Source organism: Leopardus geoffroyi, chromosome A1 (genome assembly GCF_018350155.1).
Source record: "Leopardus geoffroyi isolate Oge1 chromosome A1, O.geoffroyi_Oge1_pat1.0, whole genome shotgun sequence".
In the NCBI taxonomy this organism is placed as follows: domain Eukaryota; kingdom Metazoa; phylum Chordata; class Mammalia; order Carnivora; family Felidae; genus Leopardus; species Leopardus geoffroyi.
The window spans coordinates 71,453,180-71,469,785 of NC_059326.1; the positions used below are offsets into that span (position 1 = coordinate 71,453,180).

A 16,606-nucleotide genomic window follows, 5' to 3' on the forward strand; every position below is an offset into this window, starting at 1 on the left:
GGGAAGTTGGGAAAAGTCTTTTTTTTTTTTTTTTTTTTTTTTTTTTAATTTTTAATGTTTATTTTTGAGAGAGAGAGACAGAGAGAGAGAGAGAGCGAGAGCGCACACACATGTGCAGGGAAAGGGCAGAGAGAGAGAATCGGAAGCAGGTTCCAGGAGCCTGATGTAGGGCTCAAACCCACGAGCCGTGAGATCATGACCTGAGCCGAAGTCGGATGCTTAACCGACTGAGCCACCCAGGCACCCCGGGAAAAGTCTTTTTTAAATTAAGTAACTGTGTGTCCTGCTAAAATTTTTCTAGTTGTATAGAAGGGGACAAAGATTCCTGGTAGAATAATAGTAGTCTCTGACACACTGCTTTTATAATTTGGTGCTATCTTCTTATTGCTTCTAATATAACTAATTTTTTATTTAAAATTCACTCAGGTTTTACCTGGGGGAAAAAACCTTTCACAGACTAGGAACCTTGAATCATTATTTTTGTCTCATTTCTCTCTCTTTCTCTGGAAATGTAAGTTTTTGTTTGAACTCACCTATTCATTGAGAGAAAAAAAGGAAAATTTAAAGCCATAGGAACCAAAAAGAAAACAAAAACAAAAAAAAAAAATGGGAACTGATCATTATGCTTGATAGGTATTTGTATATTATTATTTGTGAAATAGTAAAGTAAGTGTAATATGTAGGTTTCAGTTTCTAGATGTTGACTTTACTGCTGTGTTTTATTTGAGTGCAGTGATGAGGTTGCTTATCGCTCTGAGTATTTTTTACTTTACGGTTTATTGAAGACATTTCAGGTTTATTTGCCTGCTGGAGGGTTATTTTGGTATTGTGAAACAAAAGTTTTGAGGATTTATTAGATGTACAATGAGTTCTTGTTATATGTGGTAGTTATGTTTTATAGAGTCCTTGTGAACACTGAATTAGTGAATTCTGAAGCATTGCTCCTAGGGGAGACCCAGAGTTACGTTCTGTGAGCCTCTAGTTGGGTCATTTTAATCCCTCCATAACCTTGATGAAAATGTCCTGACATAACCTTGTTTTACGTGTGTTCCTGTTGAAAGACACCTTGCTAAATGCATGTTGTTGATTCATTAATACTGATCTCATAGCCCCAGTCGGCAGTGCTGTAACACATGCCGGAAGGTAGTTTACCCACCACACGTGTTCTTCTGAAGGCACATCTCATGCTCTGGTTTCTCCTCAAATCACATAAATCTTTCGCCTTTTACTGAAGGCACATCTCCCAATTTTAGCTTGCGAAAATTTGAATATATGTGTTTAAGTTTTACTAGTTGGAAACAACTACTTGTGCTAAAACTGATGGAAGTTGCAGCATAATGTGGAAAGTTCAAATATTAGTTTTATGAAAAATCTGAAGCTGACTTATTTAAACATGTTAGGCTTAACAACACAAAAAGCACACGTTATAAACACTTGTAAAGCATATAATACAAAATCTTAAATTGATAGAGATCATACCTGAGTAAACTCTAAGAAAATTTTTATACGGTGCACACAAAAGATTACTTTTGTTCAAAATGTTGATTAATCTTTCTGTATTGGCAGCATTTTTCTGGATTCTGAGACTCGAAGAGCGATGGGAGAACAAGCCGTAGCTCTCGCCAAAGCAGTAAAATATTCCTCTGCTGGAACCGTAGAATTCCTTGTGGACTCAAAGAAGAATTTTTATTTTTTGGAAATGAATACGAGACTCCAGGTAACTGTTTCTCATTCCTCACCATGCCTCTATACTTGACCCTCTTCTCCCACCCATTTTTGTTTTCATGAAACTTACAAGTCAACTTCATAAAGTCCTAAAGATTTCATGTTTATGCTTGTGCTAAGACATGTGTTGGGAATGACAGATAACTAACAGGGTAATTTAATGGTCAGTGTCTAGACCTTCTGCTTTGTTACCGTTAATACTCCATATTGGAAATTTCACTTGGGTTTTTTCCCCTAACCTCTCTTGATGACCTGTATTAGTCAGGGTTCATGTGCTGTTGAGAGAACTGCTGTGGGTGTGATAAACAGGGATTAAGTGCTTACAAATCTTTGGAAGAGATGGAGGGAGGAAGGGTCCCTAGAGTAACTTTCAGGAATGGCTGTCAGAATTAGACCAACCAGCCTGGCTTCTAGAGGAACTGCCACCATGATGAGGTTGAGAAGTCAGGCTGCCACCCTGGAACTCTTTTTTTTTTTTTTTTTTTTCTTTTCTTTTTTTTCTTTTAACTTGTTTTATTTTTTATTTTTTAAAATTTACATCCAAATTAGTTAGCATATAGTGCAACAATGGTTTCAGGAGCAGATTCCTTAGTGCCCCTTACCCATTTAGCCCAGCCCCCCTCCTACAACCCCTCCCGTAACCCTCAGTTTGTTCTCCATGAGTCTCTTCTGTTTTGTCCCCCTCCCTGTTTTTATATTATTTTTGTTTCCCTTCCCTTATGTTCATCTGTTTTGTCTCTTAAAGTCCTCATATGAGTGAAGTCATATGATTTTTGTCTTTCTCTGATTGACTAATTTCACTTAGTATAATACTCTCCCAGTTCCATCCACATAGTTGCAAATGGCAAGATTTCATTCTTTTTGATTGCCGAGTAGTACTCCATTGTGTGTGTGTGTGTGTGTGTATATATTGCATCTTCTTTATCCATTCATCCATCGATGGACATTTGGGCTCTTTCCATACTTTGGCTATTGTTGATAGTGCTGCTGTAAACATGGGGGTGCATGTGTCCCTTCGAAATGGCACACCTGTATCCCTTAGATAAATGCCTCGTAGTGCAATTGCTGGGTCGTAGGGTGGTTCTATTTTTAGTTTTTTAAGGAACCTCCATACTGTTTTCCAGAGTGGCTGCACCAGCTTGCATTCCCGGTGGAATTCTTGACATTAGGGACATACTTCCTCTGTTCTAGTCAAGGTCTAGGAGGACTGGTGGCTTTTATTCCTTCTTCCCCTTTTTCTTTTATTTAAGCTGTAAACTAAAATACACATTCAGAAAAGTACATAAAACACAAATTTAAAGTTGAAAAATTACTATAGCAAAAACCCATGGAAGCATCAAGTGGATCTTGAAGAACCAAAATGCCAGCTTCTTACACCCCCTGCCCAACTTCTTCCCCTTCTAAGGATCCCTTCTCCATCCATCTAGAGCTATTTCCTATTCTGACTGAATCCCGACTGAATCAGCCAGGATCATATGATATGTAACTTTTTATACCTTGCTTCTTTTTTCAACATGATAAGATTACACTGTGGGATTGGATTTCATTTATTATGGCAGAATTTATGGTATCTAGATGCGTTTCAGACCAATGTTGTAAATATTTGTTGAGTTTGTGTAAGTATTTACCTTAGCAGTTGTTGCTTAAAACTTAAGATACTTGTGTTTGAAATCACTTTTTTAGCCTGTAGTTTATTGGTGTGAATGTCTTTAAGAGTGACAGAATTTTGGGTTTTGGAGATTAATTTGATTTTGATTAAAAATAATGTCTTTGTAACGAAGTATGTCTAATTAGAAAATTAGCTGGGAAATCACGTTTTTTATTAAAATGGAGACTTTATCATATCGTGATGGGAATACTAGTTTGTAATATGATTTCTGAAGAGAATTTAAAGTGACTACCAGACATTTGTATTTTGTTCCAGACGCAAGAGCTACTAGATTGTTTAGGGTAATTATCAGAATTTACAAAATTAATAACAAGTGTTGTTACAAGGACACTTTATTCCTGTGTGTGTGTGTGTGTGTGTGTGTGTGTGTGCGCGCGCGCGCGCATTTTATTTGTTCCTGGCTCATTTATCTCAATCCGAAAGTTTTTCCAAGTTGGCCCCCCCATGGTTGTTTTGGTATAAGACCTCTGAAAGTTGGTATTATGTCAAATGATGCTATACAGTTGATCAAAGTCATTAACTACTTATGTTTACAGTTTATGTCTTAGATAGCTTGTCAGCAAGTTCTGTTCTGTACTCCCAGAAAAAAATTATAAATCAATTTAAAAAATTAATTTTGTGACAAGTTTTATCTTATTATATCTGATAGTACCTAATTTTATGCTATTTAATATCACACTTTTATCCATTTGTCTTTCCCATTTAATGTTTTATTATTTTTTTATGTGTGTTCACTTCCAGTGACTGTAATCCTGTCAGTTATCAGACAAATTAATTTTGATTTTCTAGAAGCATGTGTGTTGGGATATTTCTTGGTGGAGGCTGTAACTGAATGGGAACATGAAAAAAGAACCTTGAATTTCGTCGTATTCAGAAAGCCATTCTTACATATTTCAGAGACCTCTTTCTGATATTTAAACAATTCAAATGTTCTTGTAATAGATTTTCTCTTTCAAATTTCTTTACTAACCTTAAATTATAGTACTTAAGGCACATTCACCAAATTCTTTATCTTCTAAGATACATGTTATCTCTAATTAGTGTTTCATTTTGAGCCTGGAGGGCTATAATTTTCTGTGTTCTTTTTTTTGTTTTGTTTTCTTCCTTGAAATATCTTGATTGGGCTATCACTTTTTCCAGCTTCAGAACTTAACACGCTTTTTTCTGGTTAACAGAAATGTGAGTAGCATCACATTGCGTGATTTTTTTTTTTTTTTTGGGGGGGAGCGAAATTTGAAATACAAATACAGTTTCTCCTTAAAGAGGTGCGACACTGAGAAAGTCACCAGTTTTGGTGCATGAATGCTTGGTTCAGTTGACTGGCTTTGTTCTCAGTCTGGTCAGAATTTATATGTCAGAATTATCTATGCTGTCCTTGTATATGTTTGATTGTTTTCACAGTCATTAGTTTTCTGTTGCTTAATGAAAAAATTCAAATGCTTCCCCGTTACGGTTCCTTTTTTCTGTATCCTCCACCTTCCCTCAGAGTCCTCTTTCCTGCCACTGTTATTCTTGATATACTAGTTAGGAGAGAGTCCTTTCTTTCCCAAGTGTGCTATTCAGTGTGACCTCTGTGTACCTTTATCATGTCATTCCTTTTGCTTGAAATGTCTCATTTCCTGTAGTAGAAGCTCACATATACATCTACTCACACACACATACCTGTATAGATGTATCCTTCTCTCCTTACGGAAGACCGAAAAACGTGATTTTGTTAAAATGCCATTTTAATTAACGAAATTGTATGTAATTCTGCTTGAATAGTTTTAGTTTCGTATCTTAATGATAAAACTAAGAATTGGCAATATTTGGTTTAAAAAAATTCCAAATGGTTCAAAAGAGTATACATTGGAAAAATAACTCTCCATACCACATTTTTATCTCAACCATTTAATTTTCCTCTGGAGGCATCCTTTGTTTTACTTAACAATGCATCTTTGGTAGTCTTCCATATCTAACTTAAAGCATTATCTTCTTTTTTTATGATTTTTAACATTTAGTTGTAGCTGTACAGTCCTAGAATTTCACCAGTTTCCTGTTGGCAGTTTTTCCAGGATTTTGCTATCACAAATATTGCAATTATGAATGATCCTGTACATCATCATTTTGCACATATGGAAGTAGAATTGCTGGGGAAATGTGAGCTTTAGTAATTTAGTTAAGTATTATTGGTGTCTTTTATAGGAGAGCTTATTTCTTTATTCCCTGACCAAAAGGATCTTTGACTTTCTGCCTTTGTCTAATAGTGAAAAATAGCATCTCATTTTCATTTTCCTTCTTATGAGTGAGGTTGAATTTTTCTTCATAGACTGATTCACATTCCCTTTTCTTTGAATTGACTATTAGATCCTTAGCCTTTTGTTATTGTAGGTGTCCTTTATTTTTTTTAGGCAATAGGCATTTGTGATATTTAAAAAAAATTTTTTTTAACGTTTTATTTTATCTTTTTTGAGACACAGAGAGACAGAGCATGAACGGGGGAGGGTCAGAGAGAGGGAGACACAGAATCTGAAACAGGCTCCAGGCCCTGAGCTGTCAGCACAGAGCCTGATGCGGGGCTCAAACTCACGGACTGCGAGATCATGACCTGAGCCGAGGTCGGCCGCTCAACCGACTGAGCCACCCAGGCGCCCTGGCATTTGTGATATTAAGAGGAAGCAATGCTCTGTGAATATTTTTCACCTTTCTATAGAGTGAGGGCTTGCCTTTTTTTTTTTTTTAAGTTTACTTGTTTATTTTGTTAGAGAGGCATAGAGAGGGGGAGAGAGAGAATCCCAAGTAGGCTCCTCACTGTCAGCACAGAGCCAAATGCGGGGCTCAAACCCACAAACTGTGAGATCGTGACCTGAGCCAAAACCGAGTCAGACGCTCAACCGACTGAGCCACCCAGGAGCTCCCCTAGAGTGAGGGCTTTCTAGTCAAAGAAAGACCGTTCGTGCCTAAATTGAAGGATAGCGACTTTAAGACAGAACTGGAGAGAGTCTTATTTTTCCTCAGGGCCATTTGAATTTCCCCTTCCCTCAGAAAGATAGGTGTACATGAGAGCCAGGTTGGCTCGCTCTCCTCAGGGTCAAGGAAGGGCAGATATGGCAGCAACTCTTACATAAGCCCTGAGTTTAATAGTTTCGGGGTTCCTCTCCTGTGCTTCTTACTCTTCTGCATGCATAGGGAAATAAGGCCTTTATCACACTGCCTTATATGGAATTGAGATGTGGGGAATAGTGCTAGCATGTTCTATGAGTAAATAATTGGTTTCTTCTCCCATCTACAAACCATTTGTTTCTTGGCAAGATTACCAAATAAATGTGGATTAAAACAAAACAAAACCAGGTGTGATTTGTTATTTTTCCTTCTTCACCTCTCGCCTCTTTGACTTGGTATATTGTTTTTTCTTCCTATGTAGATATTTTTTGTTTTAAGTCTTACACTTGCATTTTAAATCTCTTATTTTTGGTGTTACAACATACTTAGGCTTTTCCTACTCATTCATAAATTAAATATTTTTCTTACATGTTTTCTTTTAGTACTTCATCTTTCCTGGTGAAGTTTTCACTTCATCTGGAATTTGATTTTATCTATTTAAAAAATGGCTACCTGATTGTCACAACCATCTTTGAATAATTTTTCTTTAATGTAGTAATTGGAAGTCACCTTAATTATATCGTGAATTCTCATATGTATGTAGATCTGTTTTCTTTTTTAACCTTTCTGTTTAGTCATGTGCTAGTGCCACACGGTTTGGGATGTTATATCTCTGTGTTATAAAACAATATCCAGCAGGACTGTTCCTTTCTCATTACTCTTATTTTTTTATATGATGTTTTAGAATTCGCTTATTTCGTTTATATTTAACCAAAGAAAAAGATTAAAATGATGAAATTGCTGAACTATTAGATAAATGTTTCTAATTTTCCAGAGATATTAAGTCCTTAAAAGATGTTCTTAATAAGAAAAATGGTTATTAAAACCATTTATGTTTTTGTCATCGTATTTCTTCATACTTTAATTTGAAAGAATATATTGTTTCCCTTTTACAAAAATGAATGGAAATTGGCATATTTATATTTAATTCTGCTGGCTTTTCCCCCTAACTCTTCATTTTTGCTATTTTTACTATTAGTTTTATATTACTGTAACATTTCTGTAGCAGAACTCTCCTAGTGTCTTCCCTTTTTGTATTTTAACTTGTTTTTATGGTCACCAGCAGCATCTTTCCATAGCCTCATGATTAATCAGTTCTTCATTTTGATTCATCTTATGGTTATATGTTCTTCTTTTTCTGTCTTTTAAAAGAACTTATTTTTGAGAGGTATCCATGGTGTATTTTCTGAGTTCTTAGATGGGTGGTAAGGTTGTCTTTATAACTGAAAAATTTCCTTTCACCTGGGTATAAAATTCTGGGGTTTGAGATAGCTGAACTAGCATGTTACTGGACTTTTGATCCAATACCAACCCTTGAGTAACTACCAAAATTCACTAAGAAAACAGAAAGAAAGAAAGGAAGAAAGAAAGAGGAAAAGGAAATAGAGAAAGGAGAGATGAGAAATCACTTGGAAGAGAGAAGGCTCTTTAAACCGATCTGTGTGGGGAACTACAGCTGTAGGGAGGGAACAGCCAGTGCTGCTAGGGAAAGAAGAGCAGGAGGAAAGCTCTTGCTTGTCCTTTGCTTTTGTTTAGGGACAGTTATTGCCCCTCCCTCACAAGGGAGCCTCGTATTGATGGCTCCGACCAATTTGAATTAATTTAGCTGATTCTTTTAATATTTTTTATATCTTTTTAATCACTACATGTACACAGGTCTTTCTTGATTTTCCATTTTCTTCTGTCAGCATCTCACTTTGTCCACGCCCTCTGCACAAATGCACATTTCCCATCTTTCTAGTCTACTATGTCATGATTTGGGTTAGCTCAGTGTTTGGGATTTTATTATGACCACAGTGTGAACACTATTCACAGCAGTCCTGTTGTCACCTAAGATTACTTTCACTTTCCTGCACCAGTTTTTCTTTACTGTTAAAAATTGTCTTTGTTTGCTTAGTTTTCTGTGTGCCTATCACTTATTTATCCAAAAACTTGTCCCATGTTTAAGTATTTGCAAGCACATTGAGTTTTCTGTCAGTTTTACTTTTTGGTAGAAATAGTTGGTTCCTTTTGACTTACTGTAGTCTGCACTGGTTGCCTTCTACATTTGCATTTTGACTTTTTAGCTGAGATTTCCCTACTTTGTCTTGAAGATTCCTTACACTTCCCTTTTTTGGATCTCTTTTCTCCTGGATTTTTGTCGTAAACATTCGTTTATTCCCTTTTTTCCTGGAACACGTCTTTAGAAGGTAGCTTCCTAAGAACTAGTGCACAGGACCTAAATTATATGAGAATTTGCATGAGTGCAGATGACTCTGTATTAACTTATTGTGAGGAAAAAACCCAATAGTTTTTATTGTAGTGTAATGTGCATATCATAACATTCATCCATTTTAAGTATACAAACTCAGTAGAGTAAATGTTTGTATCCCTCCAAAATTCGTATGTTAAAACATAACTCCCAAGGTGATGGTATTTGGAGGTGAGGCTTTTGGGAGATGATTAGGTTACGAGGGTGGAGGCCTCACTAATGGAATTTGTGACCTCGTAAAAGAGACCCTAGAGAGCAACCTTCTCCCTTCTGTCATGTGAGGACAGAGTGAGAAAGAAGACTCCCATGTATGAATTGGAAAGTGACTCTCATCAGACATTGAATTGGCTGGCACCTTGATCTTGGACTTCCCAACCTCAGAACTGTGAAAAATAAATTTCTGTTTTTTTTTTTTTTTTAATTTTTTTTTTTTTCAACGTTTATTTATTTTTGGGACAGAGAGAGACAGAGCATGAACGGGGGAGGGGCAGAGAGAGAGGGAGACACAGAATCGGAAACAGGCTCCAGGCTCTGAGCCATCATGAGCCATCAGCCCAGAGCCTGACGCGGGGCTCGAACTCACGGACCGTGAGATCGTGACCTGGCTGAAGTCGGACGCTTAACCGACTGCACCACCCAGGCGCCCCATAAATTTCTGTTTTTTATAAGCCACCCAGTCCATGTTATTTCTGTTACAGCGTCCCAAACGGACTAAGACAAGTCAATAAAATTTAAATAAATATACAGAGTTGTGCTACTAACATCAGAATCATTCTATAGAACATTTCTATCACCCCATAAAGTTACCTGTGCACATTTGAAGCCATTTCTTTTCTTTTTTAAAAGATTTTACTTTTTTAAAGTAATCACACCCAATGTGGGGCTCAAATTCACAACCCCAAGATCAAGAGTTGGATACTGTAATGACTGAGCTAGCCAGGTGCCCCTGTAGTCATTCCTTTTTACATCCCCACTCCCAGACAACTGTTAGTTTACTTTGTTTCTGTAGTTTCCATATTTTATATTTCTGGACACTTTGTATACGTGAGATCAAACAATATATGGTCTTTTGTGTCTGACTTCTTAGCATGTTTTTGAGGTTTATTTATGGTGTAGTGTGTTTCAGTAGTCTGTTCTAATTGCTGAATAGTATTCCATTGTGTGGATATCCTATATTTTACTTCCCTACTTATAAGTTTGTGGATATTTTAATTGCGCCCACTTTTTGGCTATTGTGAATAATGCTGCTATGATGATTGAGGTATAAGAGTTTGGACAAATTATTTAATTACTCTTGGGTAGATACATAGAATGGAATTGTTTGTTGTGTGGTAAATTATCAAACTGTCCAGCTGTCTGGACAGCTGTAAAGTGGCTGCACCATTTTACATTTCCATGAATAATGTGTAAGAGTTTCAGTTTCTCTACATTTCCATATCCTTCTGAATAGGTACTTTTTAATTGTCTTTTTCATGATAGCCATTCTAGTGGATACAAAATGCTATCTCTTTGGGGTTTAATTTGCTATTCCCTAATGCTTAGTGATATCAAATCTCTGGGTGCTTATTGGTCAGTCATGTTATCTCCTTTAGTTAAAGTGTCTAATCATATCCTTTGCCTAATTTTAAATTGGTTTATCTTATTACTGAGCTGTGGAATTATTATTATTATTATTATTTTTTTTTTTTCAACGTTTATTTATTTTTGGGACAGAGAGAGACAGAGCATGAACGGGGGAGGGGCAGAGTGAGAGGGAGACACAGAATCGGAAACAGGCTCCAGGCTCTGAGCCATCAGCCCAGAGCCCGACGCGGGGCTCGAACTCACGGACCGCGAGATCATGACCTGGCTGAAGTCGGACGCTTAACCGACTGCGCCACCCAGGCGCCCCAAGGAATTATTATTTTTTTTAAAGATTTTATTTAAGTTATCTCTACACCCAACGTGGGGCTCAAACTCACAACCTTGAGATCAAGAGTTGCACACTCCACTAACTGAGCCAGCCAGCTGCCCCTGTAAGAATTCTTTATACATTCTTGATACAGATATGCAATTTCTAGGTATTTTCTCCCAGTTTGTGGCTTGTCTTTCTATTTTCTTAATGGTGTCTTTTGAAACATAAGTTTTTTACCCATCAAAGCCCAGTTTACTATTTTTTCCTCATTTATGGATTGTGCTTTTGGTATCGTACCTGAGCATTCTTTGTCTAACCTGAGGTCACAAAGAGTTTCTCCTGTGTTTTTTTCTAGAATTTTGAGTATAGAATTCTGGATTAGAATGAACTTTCTGTTAGCGTCTTGAAGACCTTTTTCGGCTTTCTTTTAGTTTCGACTTTTGATATTGAGATGTATTCTGATTCTTGACCATTTGTTTAAAAAATTTTCTCCCTCTTGGGGCGCCTGGGTGGATTAGTCAGTTAAGTGTCTGACTTTAGTTCAGGCCATGATCTCACAGCTGGTGGGTTCAAGCCCCGCATCAGGCTCTGTGCTGACAACTCAGAGGCTGGAGCCTACTTCAGATTCTGTGTTTCCCACTCTCTTTGCCCCTCCCCTGCTCACACTCTGTCTCTCTCTCCTTCAAAAATAAATATTTAAAAAATTAAAAAAAAATTCTCCCTCTAGAAATTTGCAAGATCTTACCTTTGTCTCTAGTTGTGGCCAAAACTGTTAGTTGTCTACCAATTACTACTAATAAGGAGAAATAGCTTTTATCTTTTATTAACGTGAATTCTTTTGATACTTTTGCTTTATATTCCTATAATAAATTTTAATTAGACATAATGATTTTCCTTTTGGTGTTTTACTGGATTTTGTGAGCTAATTATAATGATTTTGAATTTTTACTTTTTTAAATACTGTCTTTACCAGACTTAATATTATATGTATTTTTTGAAACTGTGAGAATATTGTATAGGTCATAGGCATTATGTGTTCCTTAAATATTAAAACTCAGATGTGAATCCATTTGTATTGGTATCTTTCTCAGTGGTAGGTCTTTAAACAACTTTCTAATTCCTTTTGTGGTAGACTGTCCATACTTTATGAGGTAATATGATCTATTCATAATCAAGATTATTGAAGGTTAATGATTTATTCATGTTCTTCTAGATTTTTTAAAATACTTTTTAAGTGTATTTATTTATTTTGTGTGTGTGTGAGAGAGCATGAGCAGGGGAGAGGCAGAGAGAAAGGGAGACAATCTCTCAGCGCAGAGCCTGATGTGGAGCTCAAACTCATAAACCATGAGATCATGACCTGAGCTGAAGTTGGATGCTTAACCAACTGAGCCACTCAGGTGCCCGAGTTCTTTTTTTTTTTTTTTTTATTGGATCTATTTGATTTAGAAAGAGATACGTAGAATTTCTCATCATAATTAAAAAAAATAGGGATGCCTGGGTGGCTCAGTTGGTTAAGTGTTTGGCTCAGGTCATGACCTTCACGGTTTATGGGATTGAGCCCTGTATTGGTTTCCATGCTGACAGCCTTGAGCCTGCTTGGGATTCTTGCTCTCCCTCTCTTTCTGCTCCTCCCTCACCTTCTCTCTCAAAATAAGTAAGTAAATAAATAAAAATATATTTTATCTTTTAGAGAAGTTTTAGGTTTACAGAAAGATGAGTAGGAAGTACAAAGAGTTCCTATATACCCTTTTACCCATCCAGCCTTAGTTCCCCCTATTATTAATGTTTTGTATTAGTGTGGTATATTTGTTACAGTCGATGAACCAGTGTTGACACATTGTTATTAACCAGTAATTTACATTAGGGTTCATTCTTGGTGTTGTACATTCAGTGGGTTTTGACACATATTTGATGACATGTATCCACCATTCCAGTGTCATGCAGAGTAGTTTCACTGCTCTAACAATTCTTGCATTCAGGACCTTCTTGCATTTCTTTCCTTGGCTCTTTCCCTCTTTCTTATTTCTTTCCTTCCCCACCCGCCCCATCCCTTCCTTCTTTTTCTTCCTCCATGTGTCAGTTTTTCTGTCTCTTTTATGCATGGTAATTGTCAAACATACAGAAGTCCTAAGAAGAGCAAGAGTGGTATGGTAAAGTCCCGTGAATCTGTAACCTAACTTTGTGTTTACTTTGCTCATATTGTTTTATATAAGCCTTGCTTTTGTCCCTTTTAGCTGGAGTATTTTAACAACAATCTCAGACATTATGTAATTTCATCTGTTACTACTTCAGTGTACATCTATATTCATTCTACAGCAAGTTGTCCTTGCATTTTAAGCAATGTTTACTTTGCATGTTTATCTATATATCTATATCTATGTACGATAGGTATATGTTTATGACATTTTACTTGCATTGTGTACCTTGTATCATTATATCATATCTTTGTCTTGTTTAAAGGGTTTAATTAAAAAAAAATTTTTTTTAACATTTATTTTTGAGGGAGACAGTGTGAGAAGGGAAGGGGCAGAGGGACAGAGGGAGACACAGAATCTGAAGCAGGCTCCAGGCTCTGAGCTGTCAGCACAGAGCCCAACGTGGGGCTCGAACTCACGAGCCATGAGATTATGACCTGAGCCAAAGTTGGACACTTAACTGACTGAGCCAAACAGGTGCTCTTGTGTTCTGTTATTTGATATTTATGTTGCTCTTCCAGGCTTCTAATTCGAGTTCTAATGGCTACATCTTTTCCTTAAAGTATTCAACTAAGTTGCATAGTTGGGAAATCGTGTTATTTTATCCCAGAAATTCCCCTTGAGCATGGGGGTATGTGTGCATGTGTTACTACCCTTGAAGTTTCTAAATGCCCCATTGCTTTTTTTTTTTTTTTCCCCTCCTGTTCCTCAGCTGCTCTGTTTCACTAGGTGTCTGTAGTCATTATTCTCAATGATTGGCCTGTCCCTGATGGGTAAGCTGCCTCCCATGGCTTTACTGTAGTTGATTTTGGGTTCAGTACTGAGTTCTGTTTGTTGTAATATTCAAAGTGGCAGCAGTCCTTCGAGTGGTTGAAGACACAGCCTTATCTACTCCTGAGGTCAGGAAGAGCATATATCTCTTCGTGTTCTCTTCGTCTCCAGGAGAATCCAGCTAATATTCATTCACTACTCAGACTTGTTAGCCGAGTGATCAGGGACTCTCCTGGAGCCTTTAGCGACTTTGTTTTCTGGCAGCATAGATCTCTGCAGGCCAAGCTGTCTCCCTGACCTCTTCTTTCACATCTTTTCCTGGGGATCTCTGAAGCTGGCCTCCAGGTGTCCCCCAGCCCACGGGAGACCACAGCCACCTGCTCTTCATCACTGTTTGCAGTATCCTGAACTGCTCACTGACTCTGGGGGAAATAGAGACCATGGGATTTGGAGTGGAGCAGTGCTGGTTTGGCCATCTTCCAAAGCAGAAATATTTAACCAGGGTTACCTGGATGTCGTTAAGCAGCTTTGGAGGAATCTGTGGACCCTCTGAAATTGGATACATACTTTTCTGGAGAGAAATTTAGTGAGGTTTAGACCCTAAAATGGTTCATAACAGCTATAGCTGACTAATGGGCAAGTCCTTTATTCATTGTTTTCAGTAATTGCAAACATCCTCTATTCTGATTAGCGCAAGTAAATCCTAGCTCTACTCCTTCCTGGTTGTAGGACTATGAGGAAGTTCCTTAACTTTGCTATGCTTCATTACCTGCATCTATAAAGGGACAGTAACTGTAGCATGTGCTCTATAGGATTGTGGGCATTAAATGAGTTAATGCATTTAAAATGCTCAGAAAAGTGCCTGATTTAGACTAAACACTCCTTCTTCCTGAGAACTTCACCATGTTATTCTGCATGCTATGTTTGTTAAATGTGGTTAACGTGTTTACTATTACTATTGTAATTATTAGGAAAGCTTGTCAGTAGTCATTTTTTTCAAATGGCAAACTGAGCCACAAATTAATAACTTTTTAAATTATTCTTTTGTCTGTTAACTGCAGAAACATTGTTGCAAATGAACAAATATACTTGCAATAAACCACTTTGAAAGGTATCTTTTTATCATAAGGATATTTGTGCAAGAGACTAGGAGACTAGAAGAAGACTTGGAAATCTAAAAATGAAGCTGATGGGTAAAAGTGTTTGTTACATTCATACGTTATTTTTGTTTAGACCTTTTTGCTAGAAGATTAATGTTAGGACCCTGAATATACCTTTGCAAATTCGTGTGTGTGTATAATTGCTAATTTCCAAGTGTAGGTTGTTTATAGATTTTAGTTCTTTGGGAAAACAGCCTTTATGTAGTCTACAAAGATTATAAGAACTGGAACACTGTCAAGTAGAAAGGAATAATATCTTACAGTAGTGAACGCCCAGGTGTGGTCAGCTGGCTGACTATTCCATATCCTTAAGAAAAGAGAGCTGAATTCTCCCATTTTTGTTAGATTTTAGTCAGTTGCTCATATGTGATTGCCACAGTGAAATCAGAATTTACTTTCACAATGGGATGGAAGAGAAAGTGAAGTGGAATTGATGAGATTCTATGGAGACGAGACACCCCCACCTCCCATCAGATAATTCTGCACCATGTGGTATCTTTATATTGCAGAAGGACTTTAGAAACTCTAAATTGATTTTTCCTCTTTGTTATTTCAGTTATTTAAAAATTAAGAATTATTGCAATCCAAATTCTGATTTCTAAGAATTGACTGTAACTGACAAATACCATATTCTAATTTCAGAGCAGTTTTGGATTTTAAAAATATTCAGGATTGTCCATACTAAAAGAGTTCGGTCTTCTTTGAGTTAGAGTGTTGATTGAAAGAATAATCGATGCAATTAGGATAAATTAATAGGGAAAATGGATTTGTGACTAATTTGTAAAATTACATTTTTGCCAGAGGGACATTTTAGATATGGGCAGAAGTTGACCTTTTTGATTATTTTTAAAGTCAGGCCAGGGTTAACAGACTGGCTTAGAGTAAGCCAGAACTGGAGTGTTGTGGAATATTTGAAGCCAGTCTCATATGAAACTGAGAATACTGTGTAGGCTATGCTATATTTTCCCTTTATATTTATTGAGTCTTATTAGAAACTTGAAGGAAAGAAGTTTCTATTACTCAGATGTGAATAGGTCAGATACCTTCACTTAGGTTTTTGTTTGAAAGCATATTGTGATGTCTACTATTGAAAGACTATTTTGGTGTCTTTGAGTTCTGGATTCTTACCTAGATTTTAATTTTTCAAATTTGTTCCTGTGTTAGTTTCCTAGAGCTGCTGTAACAACGTGCCACAGACAGGGTGGCCTAACCAGAAGAAATTTTTTTTTTAATGTATAATTTATTGTCAAATTGGTTTTGACAACACCATACAACACCCAGTGCTCATCCCAACAGGTGCCCTCCTCAATGCCCGTCACCCGCTTCCCCTCTCCCTCACCCCCATCAACCCTCAGTTTGTTCTCAGTATTTAAGAGTGTCTTGTGGTTTGCCTCCTTCCCTCTCTGTAACTTTTTTTTCCCCCTTCCCCTACCCCCTGGTCTTCTGTTAAGTTTCTCAGGATCCACATATGAGTGAAAACATATGGTATCTGTCTTTCTCTGCCTGACTTATTTCACTTAGCATAACCAGCAGAAATTTATTTTCTCATAGTTCTGGCTAGAAGTCTAAAATGAAGATGTTCACAGTGTTGGTTTCTTCTGGTGGCCTCTCTCTGTGGCCTGCAGATGGCCGTCTTGTCTCTGTGTCTTCACATGGTCTGTCTTCTGTGCTGTGTGTTCGTGTCCTAATTTCTTCTTCTTTTTTTCAAAAAAAGAACATTAAAAAAATTTTTTTTTTAATGTTTATTGTTGAGAGACAGCGCAAGCATGGAAGGGGCAGAGAGCGAGGGAGACACAG

The 16,606-nt window shown here is 37.1% G+C and overlaps 1 protein-coding gene across 9 annotated transcripts in view; it reads left to right on the forward strand.

Annotated features, from left to right (window-relative positions):
• Positions 1–16,606, forward strand: part of PCCA (propionyl-CoA carboxylase subunit alpha) — a 416,136-nt gene that overhangs the window by 171,264 nt on the left and 228,266 nt on the right. For all 9 annotated transcript variants that reach the window (XM_045481124.1, XM_045481175.1, XM_045481160.1 and 6 more), the window contains one exon: positions 1,567–1,717. In XM_045481124.1, the coding sequence (XP_045337080.1) occupies positions 1,567–1,717 (151 nt within the window). The remainder of the gene's footprint in view (positions 1–1,566; positions 1,718–16,606) is intronic.